Consider the following 19,470-nt stretch of genomic DNA (forward strand, 5'->3'; position numbering starts at 1 on the left):
ATTAGAAATAGGGGGCACTGTTCTACGGTGGTTCCATTCCTATCTCTCAGGCAGGTACCAACGGGGGATGAGGTTTCAGACCCTTGGCCTCTTAATTGTGGAGTGCCACAGGGTTCTATCCTCTCCCCCATGCTATTCAACATCTATGTGAAACCACTGGGAGCCATCATCAGGAGTTTTGGGCTGCAGTGTCACCAATATGCGGATGACACTCAGCTCTATCTCTCCTTTAAATCTTCACCAGAGTTGGCTGTGAATACCATGTCCAAATGCCTGGAGTCCGTAAGTGGATGGATAGGCGAGAACAGGCTGAAGCTAAACCCTAATAAGACCGAGGTGTTGCTCGTGGGTGACAAGAGAAGGTTGGGAGATATAGACTTGGTACTTAATGGGGTAAGATTACCCCTGAAGGACCAGGTACGCAGCCTAGGGGTCATTCTTGACTCCCAGTTGTCCATGGAGGCTCAGGTTTCGACACTGAGCAGGGCAGCTTGGTATCAATTACATCTGATACAGAGGCTGCGACCCTACCTTCCTATGCATCTGCTCCCACGAGTGATACATGCCCTGGTTTCCTCTCGCTTAGACTACTGTAATGTGCTCTACGTGGGGTTACCCTTGAAAACGGTCCGGAAATTGCAGCTGGTACAGAATGCGGCGGCACGCTTGATCAAGCATAGCCGTCGCCGGGATCATATTACCCCAGTATTAGTAGACCTACACTGGCTACCAGTTGCTTACCGGGCCCAATTCAAGGTGATGGTGTTGACCTTTAAAACCCTATATGGTTTCGGCCCAGTCTATCTGAAGGAACGCCTCCAGTATCACCAAGTATGCCGCCTGACAAGATCAGCCACACAGGACCTCCTCTTGGTCCCGCCAGCCAAAACAGCTAGGCTGGTGCGGACCAGAGAGAGGGCATTCTCGGTTGTGCCCCCCCCCTCTGGAACACTCTCCCTTTTGATCTTCGACATGCCTCCTCCCTGATGGGTTTTCGCCGAGCCTTAAAGACCTGGCTATGCAGGCAGGCCTACGGGATCCTTGGGATGGAGTAGTTTATGATGTATTAACCGATGTTTTAGACTAATTGATGATTGTGTTTTGTTTTGTTTGTATAGTGTATTTTAATCCGTTGCTGTAAGTCGCCTAGAGTGTCCGTTAATTCGGACAGATAGGCGACTAACAAATAAAATTTTATTATTATTATTATAATCCCACCCACATCCTGCCAAAAATAAGAATTTTGTAACTAGAAGAACTAATGCCTGGGTTTGCTTTTTTTCTCCTCCCTCCCAACCCCTTTTCCTCTTGTGTCCTGTCTTTTAGATTGTAAGCCTGTAGGCAGGGACTGTCTTATTACTCATCACTGTAAGCCGCTTTGGGAGCCTTTTTAATCTGGAGAGCAGAATAGAAAATACTTTAAATAAATAAATAAATATTTTGGAAGTCTTATTTTATTACTCCATCCTTTGTCCAAGTAGTTGAAGTTGGCTTATAACCCTGCAAGCTACTGACTAACCCAAGGTTACCCACTATCAGTCTTTGCCCTCATCTGGTAGGTAGAGATTTTGCTACAGAACAGTTGTGATCCCCACCCAACCTATAATATGGAGAGAAATAAGTAAAACAAGTTTTAAAAGTATTTTTACCCACCTTTTCGTTAAAGTTCAAGGCAGCTCACAACAATGAAAACAATACAATATCAAACAGTTAAATAATGCCGCTAGACTACATTGCAAGGTTGTTGGAAACACTGTGGCAACGTGTCCTACTTTACAGAGGACAACCCTCTATTTGAAGGCCTGCCCAGTCCAAGTCTAGTTTAAAGACACCCCTAAGGCAGGAGAGCAGGACTCCTGACATTGCCCATCAACAGCAACTGGCACACAGGTTATCTGGTCCCAGGCTTGCCCACTATGGTGAGATGTACCATAGTTTTGTTTATAGTATTGATTTTCCAATTTTGAATGTATACACGTAAATTTGCATGTACAATTTTATGCAGATCTCCATCCCATTTTTTCATTATACATTTTCTCTTTAGTGCCACATGGCAGTGTTCCAGCTAACACCGGACAGAGCTTTTCAAATGAGGGGAAGCCAGCGGAAGGGGAGGTCGGTGGAGAAGGAGCCGGGGGAAAGGTCCACGGCATCCACTCTCCGTTCGGGTGCCACCGGGCCGGCTGAATGCTGGCTCAGTCGGGAGCCACATGGGGGCCTGGAAATCAGGAGCCGGCTCCCGCAAATACCTCTACCGGGGAGTAAGCGCTCCCCGTCAACCACTATGGAAATTATTTTACTCCACTAGCCTATTGACCGGTGGAAATTTTCCTGGATTAGGACCCACGGAAATGCTCCGAATTTGAGGAGAACGACGTGTAAGTCCCCCCACCTGTTCCTCCTCCACAACGCCCCCGAAATGCCCCCTTTTCGGGCCTTCCGCTGGCTCTCCATTGGGCAGGCCCCCGGCTGAACCAGGAGGAGCAGCCCCAGGAGCCTGTCTGGGGCCCGCCACATCCAACTGTCCCCGACCCAGCGCAAATACAAGTTGGATTGTGCCCTTAGTTTGAAAGTCATCCTATTTCAACCTCAGTGTCTTCCCCAAAAATCTGAATATGTACGAAACAGATGGGTTTATAGGGCTCATAAATTAATGTATATTTGTATTTGTAGCACAACTTAATTTACTAAAAATAAATAAGGACGTTTTTCCCATCGAAGAAGGCCCGAGTTCGAAAAAGTATGATCTACCGTGAGCTTCTACATTTTTTCACCTTTTTGAGGTGGATAAGGTGACAGCGACTCTCCAACTTAATCCAGGGATTTGAAATTTGTGGTCTGTCTGAAGTGGTTGGAGACTCCAGCTCCCATCAGCGCCACCTAGCATGGCCAATCGTCAAGAATGATGGGAATTGTAGTCCAACATCGCATCTGCCTTGCCCTGATTTGCCCTCATTGCCTCCTATGAGCCACTGACTCACCCAGTGCCCACAAGAAACATGGCGTCTAAAACAACCCGGAAATCTGAAGCGAAGAGATGACGAGAACGGGCAATCTAAGCATTTAGTCTCCATGCCCGCCTCCCCCCCCCGCTCACTGGTGTGTAGTGCGCAGGCGCGCGGTAGCCATTTTTTTTTTTGGAAACCGACGGAGGAAGGGGTGAGTGAACCTGATGAGGGTAGAGGGGCTTATCCTTGCCGTGGACGGCACCGGATTGTGTCCCCCTCATGGTGGTGGGGGTGCCGGAGCTGTTCCAGCAGACGGAGGAAGGAGCTGCTCTGTCATCTTTGCGTTCCGCCGAGCGGGGCCGCCTCCTGTTTCTGGGATGACTTTGCACCGTCAGAGCTCAAGGCGCCGGGCAAGAGGAGAGAGCCTCGGCCTGTCTCTCTAAGGCTAGGCCTGGAGAAGTAGCAGACTGAGGGCCACCTTTATTCTTCCCCCTAGCAAAGGCTTCTGTGCTTTTTCAATAGATGCGTGGTAGGCTGAAATTCAACAGGTGTAGCGTTCCCTCGGAGATACAGTAATGAACGCTGTATCTGTGCCTGTTTGGGGAAGGGATGTAGCTCAGTGGTCGAGCATCTGCTTTTCGTGCAGAAGGCTCCAGGTTCAATTCCCGGCATTTCCAAGTAGGGTTGGGAGAGATCACCGCCTGAAACCCAGGACTACTGCTGCCACTCAGTGTAGGTAGACAATACTGGGTTAGATGGCAAATGGTCTGACTTGGTATAAGGCAGCGTTCTGTGTTTGCTTATTGCATTGCTTATTGTATTATTCATTCATTATAATATTGTTGAAAAGTTTTGCAGTGGTGGGGGAATAAAAGTGGCTATCTCTTCTGTCTCTCTGACACCCCCCCCCATCCCATTGCCAGGAGCATTTGGTCTGGCTTTCTTGTTAGTTGTCTGTGAGAGGGAGAGAGATCTGTATTCTGTTTCCCTTCACCATCTTCCTTTAGGACCAGTGTGAGGAACCCTTGGTTCTCCAGATGTTGCGAGCATGGCCAACGGTCAGGGATGATGAGAGTTATAGTTCATTAACATCTGGAGAGCGAAACGTTCCCTATACCTGCTTTAGGGTGTAAACCACTCCACACTCCTTACCATTTTATTATACCACCCATCCCACCACCACAGCAAACTTACTGACTTTTTTCTTGGTAGCTGTGTTTATTTATCTATGAGATCACATACTTAAATAAAGGCTGTGATGAAGTGTGAAGAATAACACTTCATACACCTAAAACAACAAGGACTCTTATGGAAGCTTCAAGGCTAACACTTTTATTATGGCATCAACATTTATTGTTGTTGTTGATGATGATAATAATAATAAAACATTATTAATCGTTATCATCATCTTGCATCTATATTTTACCTTTCTTTCATCATGGAACTTAAAGGCAGTGTACCTGTGATTTTTATTATTTATTTATTACATTTATATACCGCCCCATAGCCGAAGCTCTCTGGGCAGTTTACAGCAGTTAAAAACAATAAAAACAAATATACAAATTTTAAAACACAAAAAACAAGTCTGCCATCCAGACACTGACCAGACCCAGACCTGCTTTGCTTCAGCAAGGCGGTGGCCTTATGTGCCTTGAGATCATACCCTGGGACTGTAGGCCCATCTCATCAAAAGGATAAAGTATTATCCTTAGTTGGCAAAATATATGTCCATACATACACATGGATGCGGAGGGAGAGAAAAAAAATATAAACAATGGAGATCAGAAATGAGATGCAAAAAATACAGACTGTGACAGTTATGTTAAAGCTCAAATGTATGTAAATTATGCACAGAAGCCATTCACAACAGCAGTGTTTATGGTATCAGACATCTTGGCATTGCTTCATATCTCTGATGCAGTGGGCTCTCATCCACAGAAGATTCTCCTATAATAAATGTTTTCAGTATTCTGGTATTGCAAGATTTTTGGTTGTATTGGCTGCCATAGATTTACATGGTTATCTTTCCAAAAACCTTGATTTGCCTTGCAATTCTGACAAAAACTGCAGGGACCCTGGTTGGTCCAATGGGGGAGGGGGAATAAAAATAGGGTAATACCTTTTTATTGGGGCAAACGAAAATGTCACAAAATAATGTGAAGCTTTTGAGCTCAACAAAAGTCTTCATCAGGCTGAATGTTAAGGAAAAATTAAAAAGCGGGAAAGAAAATTGTTACTTGACAAAAGAAATATCACTGTTGTGATTTTTTTAGTTGTCATATCAATTCTATTATTAATTCTATAGCTACTGATACGTGGTTGGGAGAAATAGTAGAAATTAATTAGCTTGCCACTTTTCTGGAATCTGTCACTCCAAACTTCAGAGCATAGTAAAAAATTGGGAAGTTACCAGTTATGCTGCACAATCCGGCATATTTACTTGCAAGCAAGTCCTCAGTGAGACTTACTCCCTCAAAAGTGTGCATAGGATTGCAGCCTAATGTAGGTTTCTATAGCTATGAGTTTATTCACTATTCTTCTGTTATGGATCTTAAACTACAATCTTATTTGCATTTATCTGGGACTCAATCTTATTGACCTCAGTGAAAACATCTGCAGGATAAGCTGCAAGTCTCCCTAATGGAAGCTCTCTCTTATACCATGTGCAAATTATTGTAAACTTGTTATTAGTCTTCATTCATTTGGAGTAACTGGATACCATACAGTTCCATATAGTTGCAAACAGATTTGAGAATTCTTGCTTCACCCATAAATGTGTATTTAGATGTACTTTTGTTACTCTTAAACAACATTAATGTGTGAGGAAAAGGCTTTGATGAGTAAGTGATATTGGGTATGTGTTTCTAGTTTTGCTTTCACACTCGCTCCCTCTAAGAAACATGGGTAATGTAAACAAGATAGTTGATAATGAAAGTGATGTTGATTGTGTCTCTTAAGAGCAGTGCTGTGCAGGTTTCTGGCAAATTGTTAATGTGTGATTCAGCTCTAATTCTGGAGTAAGGTATGTTCTGAAATAATACTAGTTGAATCCAATGCCACATAAGTGGAGTTCTGCTCATGCATTGGGGCTTTCCCTGCTCTTACCCTGTACAATTCCTCTAGCTTCCTCCAGATCTGCTATGGAAGGTCCCCCAACCCTCCAGAGCAGATATCAGGGGCACACGGTATGCTGCAAGGGAAGAAGAGGAGTCGACTCGCTCATGGACCTTGTTCGATATAGCCTTTAACGTTCCTCACCTCTGAAGATGCTTTGTGTTCTTGTTATCAGCATTTTGGCATAGTTATACTGATGAATGTCTTCATATTAAATCATTCCGATCTCTGCATAGTTCAACATATGCTTTTTATTATGGCCATGGCTTAATGCTAGCTAAAGCATGGTCCTTGAGCCTGTTTTGTATGTCAGTGCTTGGTCCTAAAGCATGATTGTGAAGTAGTAAAAACTAGAGATGTGAAGGCCTGAAAAAAAACCCAGAAATATGGGAGGAGGCTGTTCCCCCCCCCTTTTCCTTGTTGTTTAAAAAACAACTGGGAAAATTCAGGGGAGAAACAGAAGGAAACAATCCCCTCCCTAAATTTTTTCATAGTTTTCTGGGCTTTCGCAACCCTAGTAAAAACAGAACATCCCTATATCTGGGATGGGGCAGAGTTTCCAGGTCAGGAAGTGGGGTAGGTAGACTGAGTCTTTTCACATGTTTCCTTCCTCTAGAAAGTAATTACTTAATGTAGCTGGACAGTTTCTCCCCTTTTTATTCATATATGATATAGATTCTAGTCCACAAAAGTTAAGCCATAAATCTGTTAGTATTTAAGGTATCCCACACAGTCCTTTCCTAGATTCCTATGTTAATGTTAGAAAATTTGAATTTCTGACTGTTACTGTACAGTAACTCTTCACTTGATTTCACCTGTTTCTTAAACATAGCATTTAGTAAATGTAGGATATCATTGGTAAATCCTTTTAGGGTTGCCAGTTTTATTACTGGCCCTGTTTCTGTGTCTTTAATGGCAAGCTGTCTCTCAGAAATGTAGCAGGTGAAGCTTTTCTTGACATAGAGAGATGGTGGGGAAAGCTTCAGCTGTTTAATTTCTGTGGGATGGGCTTCTGTGAAGGGCATAGGAGCACAGCCAGTAAAAAAAGAAAAGAAAAGCTGGCAATCCTGTGTGTGATAATGCTATGGAATAAAATCCATTTAACAACCTTTGTGTTCTTTTACAGCATAGTACAGCCTAGAAGCACCATGGTGAGTTTCTGTTCTAGCTCTGTGAAAGATGGCTATATATGTTACAAATGAATACAGGAGTAGTTTTTCAGACTGAGGATCGAGCATCTCTGAAAACATGGCTAATGGAATGGAGGGGTGTCTGTAGGTGGGAGGTGTTGCTTGTTTGTGAAGTTCTGACCCCTTTGCAGCTTTTGAATAATCAGTAACTTTAACCCTAACAGGAGGAACCAAGAGGTATGCAGATAGGTGTACAAATGTATGCAGAATAAAATCTTGCTCATTAGTAAGAATATCTCAAATCAAGGCTATTGTGAAAGTAATAAATATGTGCTTCTTTATAGCAATTCCATGTGCCTAAAACACAGGAGACAACACGTCTGTGTAAATCTAATAGTAATCTAATAAGAGTTGGCTGCCCATTCCCTCTTTCGCAATTGCTTCTCTCCCAGCAAAAAGATCATACATAGAAATATTTTTTACTGGCACGCATGGAAACATAACCCAAAGTGGGGCATTAGGGTATTGTTATGGGTGGATATTTAGTTCATATCATTAGGATAGCCCAACACAGGTTTTGTTGCATTGGCTTTTCCTTAACCTTTCTTTGTTTTAAGTACAGTGATGTATCTCACTTTGTATGTATATTCGCTGTATTATTTGCTCTATATGTAAAAAAATAAAAATAAAAAGTATATATAAAAAAATAAATGGGCTGTATTTTGGGACACAGTTCAGAAGCAAGGGATGAGTTTAACAGGTCCCTACCTAAATAATATTTCTAAGCACTATGGGTGCTACATTTCATTATTTGAGTGGTTTTTTAAACTATATCTTGTTCTTTGCAGTCTCGAAGATATGATTCCCGAACTACAATCTTTTCCCCAGAAGGTAACACCATTCAATACAATCCTACATCATTATTTTGCACTAACATTTCTAAAAATGGTAGTCTTTCGTATATAGCTTGATCATGTTCCTCTACCTGACTTGATTAAAGTGGGTTAGATTCAGACATAGACCTCTGTAAATGGAAGGACTCCTGTTAGTGGAAGAGACCTCAGTCCAGCTAAGACCCCAATGGGAGGAAGGGTGTGTTGGCAATTTTTGCCAATTCCTCCTGCAGCCTCCATGCTCACTGAAAAGCTGCTCCAGAGGGTTGGGGCATTCTTCAGAACAATGTCATTGTCAACCCACCTTCCCCCAACAGAGCATCGGAGTAGAGCTCTGCTCATGGGAAGTCTGGATTGCACCCTTTACATTTTGTTCGTTTGGACTACCTAAATCCCAGGACACCAACGAAAAAGTTTTGTGCTTGTGTGACTCTGGCATAGAGTTTAAATTATTGGCTAAACTACCAGTGTTTTCACCTTAGGTCGCCTGTATCAGGTTGAATATGCTATGGAAGCCATTGGACACGCAGGCACCTGCCTAGGAATCTTAGCAAATGATGGAGTGTTGCTGGCAGCAGAAAGGCGCAACATCCACAAACTTCTGGATGAAGTATTTTTTTCAGAGAAAATATACAAGCTCAATGAGTAAGTTGGATATTCTTATATGAATTTAGGAACATCTGATTAATTCTACAGTTTAAATTTTCATGGAATTTGTTTAAATTTGGTAAGATAAAAAATGTCCAGTTATAAATGTTGCAGGGGAAGGGCTGTAGTTCAGTACCCCAGATTTGATCCCTGGTAGGACTGGGGAGAGACCCTTCCTGAAATCCTGGAGAACCATTGCCAGTTAATGTAGACAGTACTAAGCTAGATGGACCAATGTTTGCCTCAGTATAAGGCAGCTTGCTGTTTTCTTATCAGTTCAAATTATTAGATCTTGACTTTGATTCCTTCACCCTTTCAGCTTGCATGTACAGATGTCTCTATCTTTCAGGGCTAATATTATAGCAATAGTTGCTTTCTAGTAACAACAACAACTTTCTAGTACAAATATTGCGCCAATATTCATTTCTGTAGTGAGTTGATATATATCTTTGCCATCAATTTGTACATATATAATATGGAAACATTCAGGAAGAGCCATATATTTCAACAAAAATATTCTGTATTTGATTTCCCTAATGTGAACAGTGGCTTCTTATTTTATCAGTCTTCCCATGGCTTCTTGAAGGCTTTGCTCTTGTTGGTGTTTAGAATTTTTCATGCAGATTTTTACAGTCAGGCATCCTTTCATAAAGTCCAGTCCCATAATTGTTATTTGTTCTGCTTTGAAAAGAGCACAATAACTTGGCACAGTAATATTTTCTGTCTATCTCTGTCTATTTCATCTCTGCAGACTCTAAATATGTCTTCCTTCCTGTGCATTTTATTTGGTGTTTGTATCCTGTATTTGTCATATCTTTAGCTGATGACCTTTCCATGATATAGATACATCTCTGCTATAGTTCTTGCTGTTACTCTTTTATGCATCAATATGAACCCATAACTCCCCCCCCCGGGGTGGATTGATAGGGGATGTTTTACCACACCAACAAATTAACACCTAAATATTTAGTTTAGGTTCCATATCAGTTATTTATATCGTCCCTTGCTACTCTCTCATTTCCTAAGTCCACTCCTTAGATTACTTTGATTTCCTTCTGCTGGAGCAGCAGATATCTTATATCCATCTTGAATTCAGCAAGAAAAGCATTTAGTAAAAACCAGTGAGGACAACTGGGACCACAAAGCACTTTTGTCTAGAAAGCAGATACAGCAAAACAGTTTTTAATACCCATAGCAGCTGTTTCCAAAGAATTTTCTAGGAGTAGTATTAGTCTGAGAAACCAAGAGATGACAGGCTTTCTGAATGTCTCTCCTTTTTCTAGCTTTAGGAGGGAGACCCAGTATTAAATTCTACGCTTTCTGCCTTTGTTTCTGTGTTGAAATTTTGGCAGATGAAGTATTTCCCTCTGACACTTCTGCAGTAGTTTACAGTGCATCTTCTTAAATGTTCCCTCCTACATACCCTATCTGAGCTGAATCTAGCAGCCCTGTATATGTCCAGCTACATTCTCCAGTAAGAGCACACACCCAATTCTTATGTGTCACAGCTATTTCTTCATGTACCATTCTGAAGTCAGATGCCCTTGCTTTGGAGTGGCTCATATTTGGACTTTTCATGCTTATGTTTTTAGTTAACTTCTGACAAATGTTTGTGACCGTTGTCTGTATTGCTGAAAAGCAACAGAGGTGACCTGTGGAGGGGAAATCAGTTATCTAATGATTTGCAGAAGACCAGTTGTGCGTTTCATTATGAGAATGTCTGGATTAGTTTTAATGCCCATGGAAGCATATGGTGTATTAATGCAAGCCATGTGATAAATCATATGATCAGCAAACTGTTACCGAATGATTACTGTGTGCACTGAAGATGCTGCCATGGCTTGAGCTAATTATGTGATGGTGTTATGAAATGTCATCTCTGCTTTGTAGAATAATACATGAAGCTCATGGTCTAACAGTGAACTTAATATATTTCAGGGATATGGCATGCAGTGTAGCTGGCATTACTTCAGATGCCAATGTGCTAACAAATGAACTGAGGCTAATTGCGCAAAGGTATGTTTATTTATATATTTGTGTTCCTCTAGCCTGCCCTTTCTCCTGCCAGAGCCCAGAGCACAATACAAGTACGTTAAAACAATTGTTAGTGATCAACATCACTAACGACCTTGAAAATAGAATGTAATGACTCTGTCAGATAAAATGTATAGCTAACTATCAGAACCCTGGCAAAATAAATACATTTTGAGTTGACTTCTAAACATCGGTGTTTGTGTGGGGTGGGGAAGAAGAGAGAGAGAAGTGTAAAATCACAAGAATGGTTGGAATATTTAAAAGACAAATTTGTGACAAGCTGAAGCTCGGAAACATGTCAGAATTGCTAGACGTGTTTGTTTGTAAAGGTGTTAATAAGTAAATTCTACAGTAAGAAAAACAGTGTTGGTAGGAATGTGTAAATTTAATTTTTAAATTTGCTGCCTGGAATTAAACATTTTCATGTTCAAAGGAGTTGATCGTCATTTGAGAGAGGTCTTTTTTATAAAAACTAACTACTTCAAAATATCAACTAATACTAATTTTTTCTATGAATAGTGGTATAAATATTTTTATAAATAAATAAATGTAAACCACTTTGTGAAGTCCGCCTGCAAAAGCGGTACATAAATGCCTTAAATAAATAGTATTTACAAGGATAACAAGATGTGATATGAGAGCACAAAACGTATACAAAAACGAGATAGTGGTATTTGTGATAAGCACAAGCACATTTCAAAAGCTTACTAAGAATTCCTAAGAAGCTTTGCCTTTCAGTGTTTTGCCCAACAAACTCTCTGAGCTATCCAAGTGGAGAAGAGGAGAAGCTATGAGGAGTTTTCTTGGTGCAGAGTTAAGTAGATCCTGATGAAAGAAACGTACTGCTGTACAATTTCCGTTTAATATTTATACCACCAAACTTGTATAGATCAGCAATAATCTCTAATTTTAAAAAAATGTCTTGGTTCATCACTCTTGAGTAATGAACTAATTACTCCAATTTAGATCAATTATTAAAATTTGTAAACCACTTAGGTCTTTATATTCCAGCAGTATATACATTTTGTTAAATTAATAAAATAAACTATGTAGGGAAACGCAAAATAAATGCATGATAATCCATTAAAACAAGGGTCTGTGGCATGCTTCATTAGAAGTCTTTAAAAATAGAATCACATTTTTCAAGGATAGTTAATATTTATCTGATCGCCCCACAGTGTAAGGGACTGTGCAGGACAACCTGGCCTTTGCTAACATAGCAATATCAAATATCCAGCTTTGGACAAAAATGGACAGTTAAAATGGGCTGATTTAAGGTCTTCAACCGCTTCTCACTTTCTACTGTATTGGTCCTTTCTTTTTTTCTCTTTCTCTTTTTCTTTTCACCTTATTTGTCTCCATGTCCCCAATTTTTCCTCTTTACTTTGTTTCACCTTACAAAACAGTGGAACCAGTGGTTGTGCCCTTGTTTGTGACTGACCTTCAGCTGACTTGTGATCCGAGTTTGAGTCCCAACCAGTTGGCTGAAAAATGCTGAACAAAGTTTAATAAAGGTTTAGACCTGTTACTGGTCATCCTGCCTGCCTGCACGTATTTGGATTTTAAAAAAATCCTTTTAATATCATATTATTAAAAATAATGGTATTAAAATGTTGCTCTGGGTTTAGAGTGGGAAATCTTGTTCAGCCCAAAGGCCTTGTTTTCTTCACAATCTTTAAAATCATCTTGCAGGTATTTGTTGCAGTATCAAGAACCAATTCCTTGTGAGCAGTTGGTAACAGCACTGTGTGATATCAAGCAAGCTTACACACAATTTGGAGGTAACATTTTTTTAAATTGCCAAATTAAAGTAACTTTAAATAGTGTACGCCAAGTAATATAAAGGCCTATAATCTAAAAGGTAGCCTGCTAATCTAGTATAGATCTCTACTTCCAACACCAAGAATTTAATTCTTGCTTCCAAAGAGCTGTAATGCAATCTGAGTAGACAGCAGGCTCTATGTTTGCTGTCATAGATAGAGCCATGAGTCAGCTGGAAAAATTGGGTTTTGAAGCAGAACTTCTTGAAAAGGGGGCATCCTTATGGTCAGTGTGCACACGTGTAGTTGCTTTAAATCTGTACCTGTGTGGCCACTGATTTGTGGCAGCATCTTGATGGGAGGCTTCTTCAAGTGGTGAATCACTGCCGTGCACTGACTTACAATGGCAGACCAGTTTTTATCTGTTGTAGATACATCAGCCCAACCAGCAGAACAATTTGCCTTTGGTGCTCTTAATCCTCTCTTTGGAGCATAGAAAAAGTGTCAAGGAGCTCATATTAAATTATTTTTTAAAATTTAAAATAATTTTAAATTATTTAAAATCTGCTTTTTCAATTGAGAAATATGTTTGTGGACCTTGTTACAAGGCTTAAAGAGGGCCCTCTGTTGTATTTCTCTCTATTGCATTTCCACCTGTTGCATTTCAAGTATTTGTCTTCAGTAAATATTTGTGATAGAATAACAAAGTGGAAAGATCAATCCTTTGAACACTCTGTATAAGTAGTTATGTAAGAAATTGTAGATGTGCTGCAATTATTCACAGAAACTTAAGGGGGAAACTACATGAGCACATACACACAGATCTCCAGTGTTGCTGTTTTCCCCCATACCTTGGAAAGAAACCAGAGAGTGGATTTATTTGGAGCTTATCTTAAGTAGCAGAAGTACAGAGCAATCTACCAAATCCTGGTTCACAGAAAAAGGATTTTGCATTCGTCTTGACTTTTCCCCTTTTAAAGCAGGACTCTTGGCAAATTGTGCTACTTATTTAAATCACCCGTACCCTTGTATTTAACAGGAAAACGTCCTTTTGGGGTTTCATTGCTGTACATTGGCTGGGATAAGCACTATGGATTCCAGTTGTATCAGAGTGATCCTAGTGGGAACTATGGTGGATGGAAAGCAACCTGCATTGGAAATAATAGTGCTGTAAGTGTATCATCTTTCATGTCAATTCTTGAACATAACAATTTTGTAAGGAGGGTGTATGTGATGTTCCTGCTTATAGTGTAAATATGGTAAGTGCTGTTTATATAGAAGACATATGGTAAGTGGAGTGAAAGAGGAGGGGGGAGTACAATCGGGTTTCAGGACTGGACATGGAACTGAAACAGCCTTGGTCGCTCTGGTAGATGATATGAGGAGGGCATTGGATAGGGGAGAATTCACCTTCCTTGTCCTCCTGGATCTCTCAGCGGCTTTCAATACCGTTGACCACGGTATCCTTTTAGATCGCCTGGAGAGTTTGGGATTGGGAGGCACGGTTTTACGGTGGTTCCATTCCTTTCTCTCCGATAGGCGTCAACAAGTAGCATTGGGTGATGAGGTTTCAGACCCTTGGCCTCTCAATTGTGGTGTGCCACAGGGTTCTATCCTCTCTCCCATGCTATTTAACATCTATGTAAAGCCGCTGGGAGCGATCATCAGGAGATTTGGGCTGCAGTGCCACCAATATGCGGATGACACTCAGCTCTATCATTTAAATCTTCACCGGAGAGGGCTGTGGAGACCGTATCCAAGTGCCTGGAATCCGTGAGTGGATGGATGGGCAGGAACAGGCTGAAGTTGAACCCTGATAAGACCGAGGTACTACTTGTGGGAGACAAGGGAGGGTTGGGAGATGTTGACCTAGTGTTTGGCGGGGTGAGGTTGCCCCTACAGGACCAGGTCCGCAGCCTCGGGGTCATTCTTGATTCCAAGCTGTCCATGGAGGCTCAGATTTCGGCCGTGAGCCGGGCAGCTTGGTATCAATTACACCTTATACGTAGGCTGCAACCCTATCTCCCTGTTCAACAGCTCCCATTCGTAGTACATGCCCTGGTCACCTCTCGATTGGACTACTGTAATGCGCTCTACATGGGGTTACCCTTGAAAACGACCCGGAAATTGCAACTTATACAGAATGCAGCGGCGCGCTTACTTACCAACAGCCGCCGCCATGATCATATTATGCCGGTGTTATTTGATCTACACTGGCTGCCGTTGTTTTCCGGGCCCGATTCAAGGTGTTGGTATTAGCCTTTAAAACCCTGTACGGTTTCGGCCCAGTTTACCTGAAAGAGCGCCTCCACCGCCACCAATTATGCCGCCCGACCAGATCAGCCATGCAAGGCCTTCTCTCAGTCCCACCAACCAAAACAGCTAGGTTGGTGGGTACTAGGGAGAGGGCTTTCTCCGTGGTGGCCCCCACTCTCTGGAACTCCCTCCCGTTTGATCTTCGACAAGCCCCTTCCCTGGATGTATTCCGCAAGGCCCTGAAGACATGGCTATTTCAACAGGCCTTTGAGATCCTTGGGATGGGTTAATCTCCATGATTTGTCATCTATTATATGCTGTAAATGTAAATGTTTTATAAATGTATTGATGACTGTCCAGTATTTTATTTATTGAGACTAATGTGACTGCATTTGATACTATTGTATTTATCCCATTTTAATGTACGTCGCCTAGAGTGGCTATCTGCCAGATAGGCGACACACAAATTAAATATTATTATTATTATTATTATTATTATATGAGCAGTAGAATGCTGGATGATTGGCTGAGCGTTTGAATGGCTGGGAGTATAAATGGAAGAATGACAGTTGAATCTGGGTGGATGTTAGTAGGGTGGAGAAGAAGGTGTTTGGTGGTGGATGTTGGGAGTGTGGAGAAAGAGGGAGTTGGAGTTCTGATTAATAATAAGTCAAGTACAAAACAGGAATAGATGAAACCATACACTTGTGAAACATTCTAAAACTAATCTTGTTATTTCTGATATTTAATAAATACTTATTTGGTTTACCAAAGGCCTGATCCTTGGCTGAGGGATATACATACCAGAAGGGAGGGCAAAGGTAATTACCAAGGCTGAACAGAAACAGTATCTAATGGTGGCAGCGGTGAAGGGAGGAATAATAACAATTCAAGCATCCAGAGCAACCCAGAGTTGTATGCGTTATCTATAAAGATACAAGGGGGCTGGGAACAGCATAAGCACGCAGTCACAAAAGTAACCAGCTAGAGAGAGACTCAGGCAAAGTCTCTGGGAGTATTGGTTATAGGATGTGACTGGTGGTGCTGCCTAGCAGGGGGATCTAGTGAGATCTGTGCTAGAGCGGAGTGAGAAACCATATAAAGGACGGTCCGGACTGGTGGTATCCCTGGTGGTGCCTAGTGAAAGGCAGTAGCCACAAGCAGGTGGGAACCTGACAGGGAGAACCAGGGAAGGACGTCACAGTGTACAACAGTAACTTCCGTATGCTTTCACAACAAAACTGCAATGTCATCTTTTACATTCTTTAACAGGCCGCTGTGTCCATGTTAAAGCAAGACTACAAAGAGGGAGAAATGACCTTGAAATCTGCACTTGCTTTAGCTGTCAAAGTCCTGAACAAAACCATGGATGTTAGTAAACTCTCTGCAGAGAAAGGTGAGCAATACTGTGCCTTTTTATGTAAAGATTTAAAATGTCATCACAATGGAGTTTTGACCTTCCTTTGAGAGAAGTGTTGTCTCAGCTCAATAAATACTGCATTTGGTAGTGTTCTGCTAGTGTTCATTTTAATTGACACACTTAAAAAATTAATCTGTGTCATCCATAATATGAATAGCATGACAGTGTTAATATGAGTGGCCTAACAGTGCCTCAGATGATATTAATAATAACAATATTTGCCTTCCACATATGTCCCAAGTTCATGTCCAAAAGTAAAGTTACAAAAAAACACAATAAATAACAAACGATGGCTTTAAAAACAGTACAAATACAGTAGCAGAGACCCATAATCTGGGTGCTATGGAAGATTGAAATCTTTTTATCTCATGAGTAGCAGTAGCCATCTGTGGATAGAAAGCTCCCCCGCAATGAAACTTGTCACCTCTTTTAACAGCTTTCCCGAGGCCCAATTAGTACATTTCTGTTTGATGTAAAACAGGACAAATTTACATCACTTTCACATTAAAAAACATTCAAAAGTTTTAATACGGGAGAACACTTTTGAAAAAAAAAATCTGGATTGTAAACTATTCTGACATGCTTGGTATTTTTGTTCTTACTGAAAATGGGGAACTTCCGTAGCTGCTGGGACACCATCAGATCTTCTTGTCTCATGTTGTAGTGCAGTGGTTTTGAATCTTTTTTCCCTACAGACCATTTAAAAATTCCTGAGGGTCTTAGCAAACCACATTATGTTTTGCCTGTTGCAGTTGTAATGCGCTGTGCTAGGTGCCATGTGATTATTTAATTGCATTTCTGCAATAGTGGATTTTGAATCATTGCCAATTCAGTAATGTAAAGCAATCTCTGTTATATCTCAGTCATAGAAGTTGGTAATATTTTTTTGCAGGGGCTACTTGTACCTGTTTCCTTTGACTGACTCTTAATAAAGTAGCTCTGGAGATTCAAATGTAATACTGATATTCTTCATGTTTCAGTCGAGATTGCAACTCTGACAAGAGAGAATGGAAAGACAGTAATAAGAGTTTTAAAGCAAAAAGAAGTGGAAGTGTTGATAAAGAAGCATGAAGAGGAAGAAGCCAAAGCAGAGCGTGAAAAGAAAGAAAAAGAGCAAAAAGAAAAGGATAAATAAACCAGAGACCTTAAAGATGGGAATGGGCCTCTTTCAGTAAACTAATAACAGATCTTATTGGTCGAGTGCAGAAGCCAGGAATGCTGTTTGTTGAATTAGTTCCTTTTGTACCAATGAAACATATAACCCATTTCTTCAGTGTATTTTGATTTCTCGTGGTTCTTCTCAGCTTTGTTTTTTATTACTTAATAAAAGTTGTAAAATGATACTGTCAAAGTTCTGGTTTCCATCAGTAACATCTAATATGTCCCTAGTCAAGGGAAACAACTTGGATTGAAAAATAGAAGCTTGGAAGGGTAGTCAACAGAAACAATAAGATATTTTGCCTCTTAATGATAATAGTGATAGAGAGAGACAAATAGGTCTCTGCAATGTACTTGCAGATCTGTTAGCCTTCAAAGATAGCTAAAGCACAGATTGCTATAGCACAGAAGAAAACTAAACAGCTTACTGCCCAAAATCACACCTACTATTGTCTTGCAGTCCAAGGCAATAAGCCATCTAAAATGCTGTATGAAATGGTTTAGAAATCCCAAAACACAACAGATCAGCAATAAATAATGCTTTATATAATGAATTGCTTCAAGTAATTTTTAAGGTGACTCTACTAACATTAGCAAAGATATGGTAATAAATTAGGGATGTTAAAATTATTTTAGAAATGTGTCTCTGATATATGGGGGAAATGGCATTAGGTAAAAAAATGCCTAACAGTGCAATCCTATACATGTTTACTCAGAGGCAAGTCCCATTGAATTCAATAGGGTTAGTCCCCGGCATAAGGTTGCCACTTCAATCTGCACTCTTTAGCACTTAATTAGAAGCCAATTACTTTCGAAATGGTCATTTGCTACCTACTAAAAAGTGACTACACTATACTCAAGGGTTGTGTACAACTAAGCCCTAAGACCCACTGAAATGAATGAATCTAAGTTAGTTGTTTCTATGAACTACTCTGAGTAGAATTAGCATTGAATAGCACTCCAAATGTTGACTCATGGCAAACAGGATTGATCCAAGCTTTTTCTCTGGTTTTGGATAATTACTTTTATTCCAGGAACAACTTACTGTAAAGTCAAATGTTTTAATTATATGAAGCCTGTACATGATAGTAGAATTATAGCAGGCAATCATGGGATAAAATTAGGGAAACATAAATGGTTGGTCTGAATTCCTATAAAGCTTAGTTCCTGAAAATCTGCAAATGCAACTTATTTGAAGATAATACTACTATGATGTGTAATGGTATAATCCCTTTTTCCTTTAGAGAAGTGAAATGCGTGAACAGTGTTTGTGAGGAGTACAGCATCATTCCTGCAATTTAGAATTATAGAATTGTATAGAATTTTCCATCAGCATAAGAATTTATATCAGTTTTGGCATGCAGAAAAGTCCATATGAAGAATTTCAAGCATCTTTGCACCTTCATATTAATAGATCTAGCTAGCTAATATGCGACAAATAGGTTGGTGGGACCTCATTCAACCTTTGTGTATGCATGCAGGGTTGCTGCAAATGGAGGCACAAATTCACACAAAATGCACCTCCACCGGAACCTGGTTCAGTTGTGTGCCCAGTGGCAGCTCTCCTTCCCCATGCAGTCACGTGATGGAACTTGTTCTCACAAGAGGCAATGATGGCGACCAACTTGGATTTAAAAGATTAGACAACCTCATGGAGGAAAAGGCTATGCTCTGCCTCCATAGAGGCAGTATGTTTCCAAATACCAGTTGCTGGAAACTGCAGGAGGGGAGAGTGCTCTTTGCACTCGGGTCCTGATTGCAGGTCTCCCATGGACAACTGGTTGGCCACTGTGAGAACAGGATGCTGGATTAGATGGGCCATTGGCCTGATCCAGCAGGCTGTTATGTTCTTATGGTTACTTCAGTTGAACCAGCCCTAAAAGTTATTAATAAAGCAGGGGAAGTGACCCTTTTTCAGCCTGAAGACTATTCCCTCAGGGTGACTATCTTAAGGGCCGCACACTAATGATGGGGGTGGGGGCAGAGGCAAAAGTGGGTAGATGATGGATTTGACTCACATGTGTACAGTAAGTTGCATCCCATCCATGCAAAAGACATGGGTTTCTACACACACTAATAGACATCATAGTTCAAGGACCCATTCCAGCC

General features: G+C 40.9%; 1 protein-coding gene and 1 non-coding gene across 3 annotated transcripts; both read left to right on the forward strand.

Annotated features, from left to right (window-relative positions):
• The first annotated feature begins 3,081 nt into the window (after positions 1-3,081).
• On the forward strand, positions 3,082-17,544 carry PSMA4 (proteasome 20S subunit alpha 4). 2 transcript variants are annotated; one of them, XM_061594846.1, is made up of 9 exons: positions 3,082-3,159; positions 7,189-7,213; positions 8,041-8,083; positions 8,568-8,730; positions 10,672-10,749; positions 12,460-12,548; positions 13,567-13,697; positions 16,056-16,179; positions 17,184-17,544. In XM_061594846.1, the coding sequence occupies exons 2-9, from the start codon at positions 7,211-7,213 to the stop codon at positions 17,336-17,338; spliced, it is 786 nt and encodes a 261-aa protein (XP_061450830.1). In that variant the 5' UTR covers positions 3,082-3,159; positions 7,189-7,210; the 3' UTR covers positions 17,339-17,544. The 2 variants fall into 2 exon arrangements, with proteins under 2 accessions (XP_061450830.1, XP_061450829.1); XM_061594845.1 differs by lacking the exon at positions 3,082-3,159 and adding an exon at positions 3,187-3,680.
• On the forward strand, positions 3,551-3,625 carry TRNAE-UUC (transfer RNA glutamic acid (anticodon UUC)). The gene has a single exon. It is a non-coding gene; the product is annotated as a tRNA-Glu (tRNA).
• Positions 17,545-19,470: the final 1,926 nt, after the last annotated feature.

This window comes from Rhineura floridana, chromosome 14, assembly GCF_030035675.1.
Source record: "Rhineura floridana isolate rRhiFlo1 chromosome 14, rRhiFlo1.hap2, whole genome shotgun sequence".
NCBI classification, from domain to species: Eukaryota; Metazoa; Chordata; class Lepidosauria; order Squamata; family Rhineuridae; genus Rhineura; species Rhineura floridana.

Excerpts from the sequence above, each read along its gene's own strand:
- PSMA4 (XM_061594846.1), top strand. Across the intron at positions 8,084-8,567 it reads TACAATCTTTTCCCCAGAAG|GTCGCCTGTATCAGGTTGAA; the intron begins GTAACACCATTC and ends TTTTCACCTTAG. Across the intron at positions 13,698-16,055 it reads GCATTGGAAATAATAGTGCT|GCCGCTGTGTCCATGTTAAA; the intron begins GTAAGTGTATCA and ends ATTCTTTAACAG.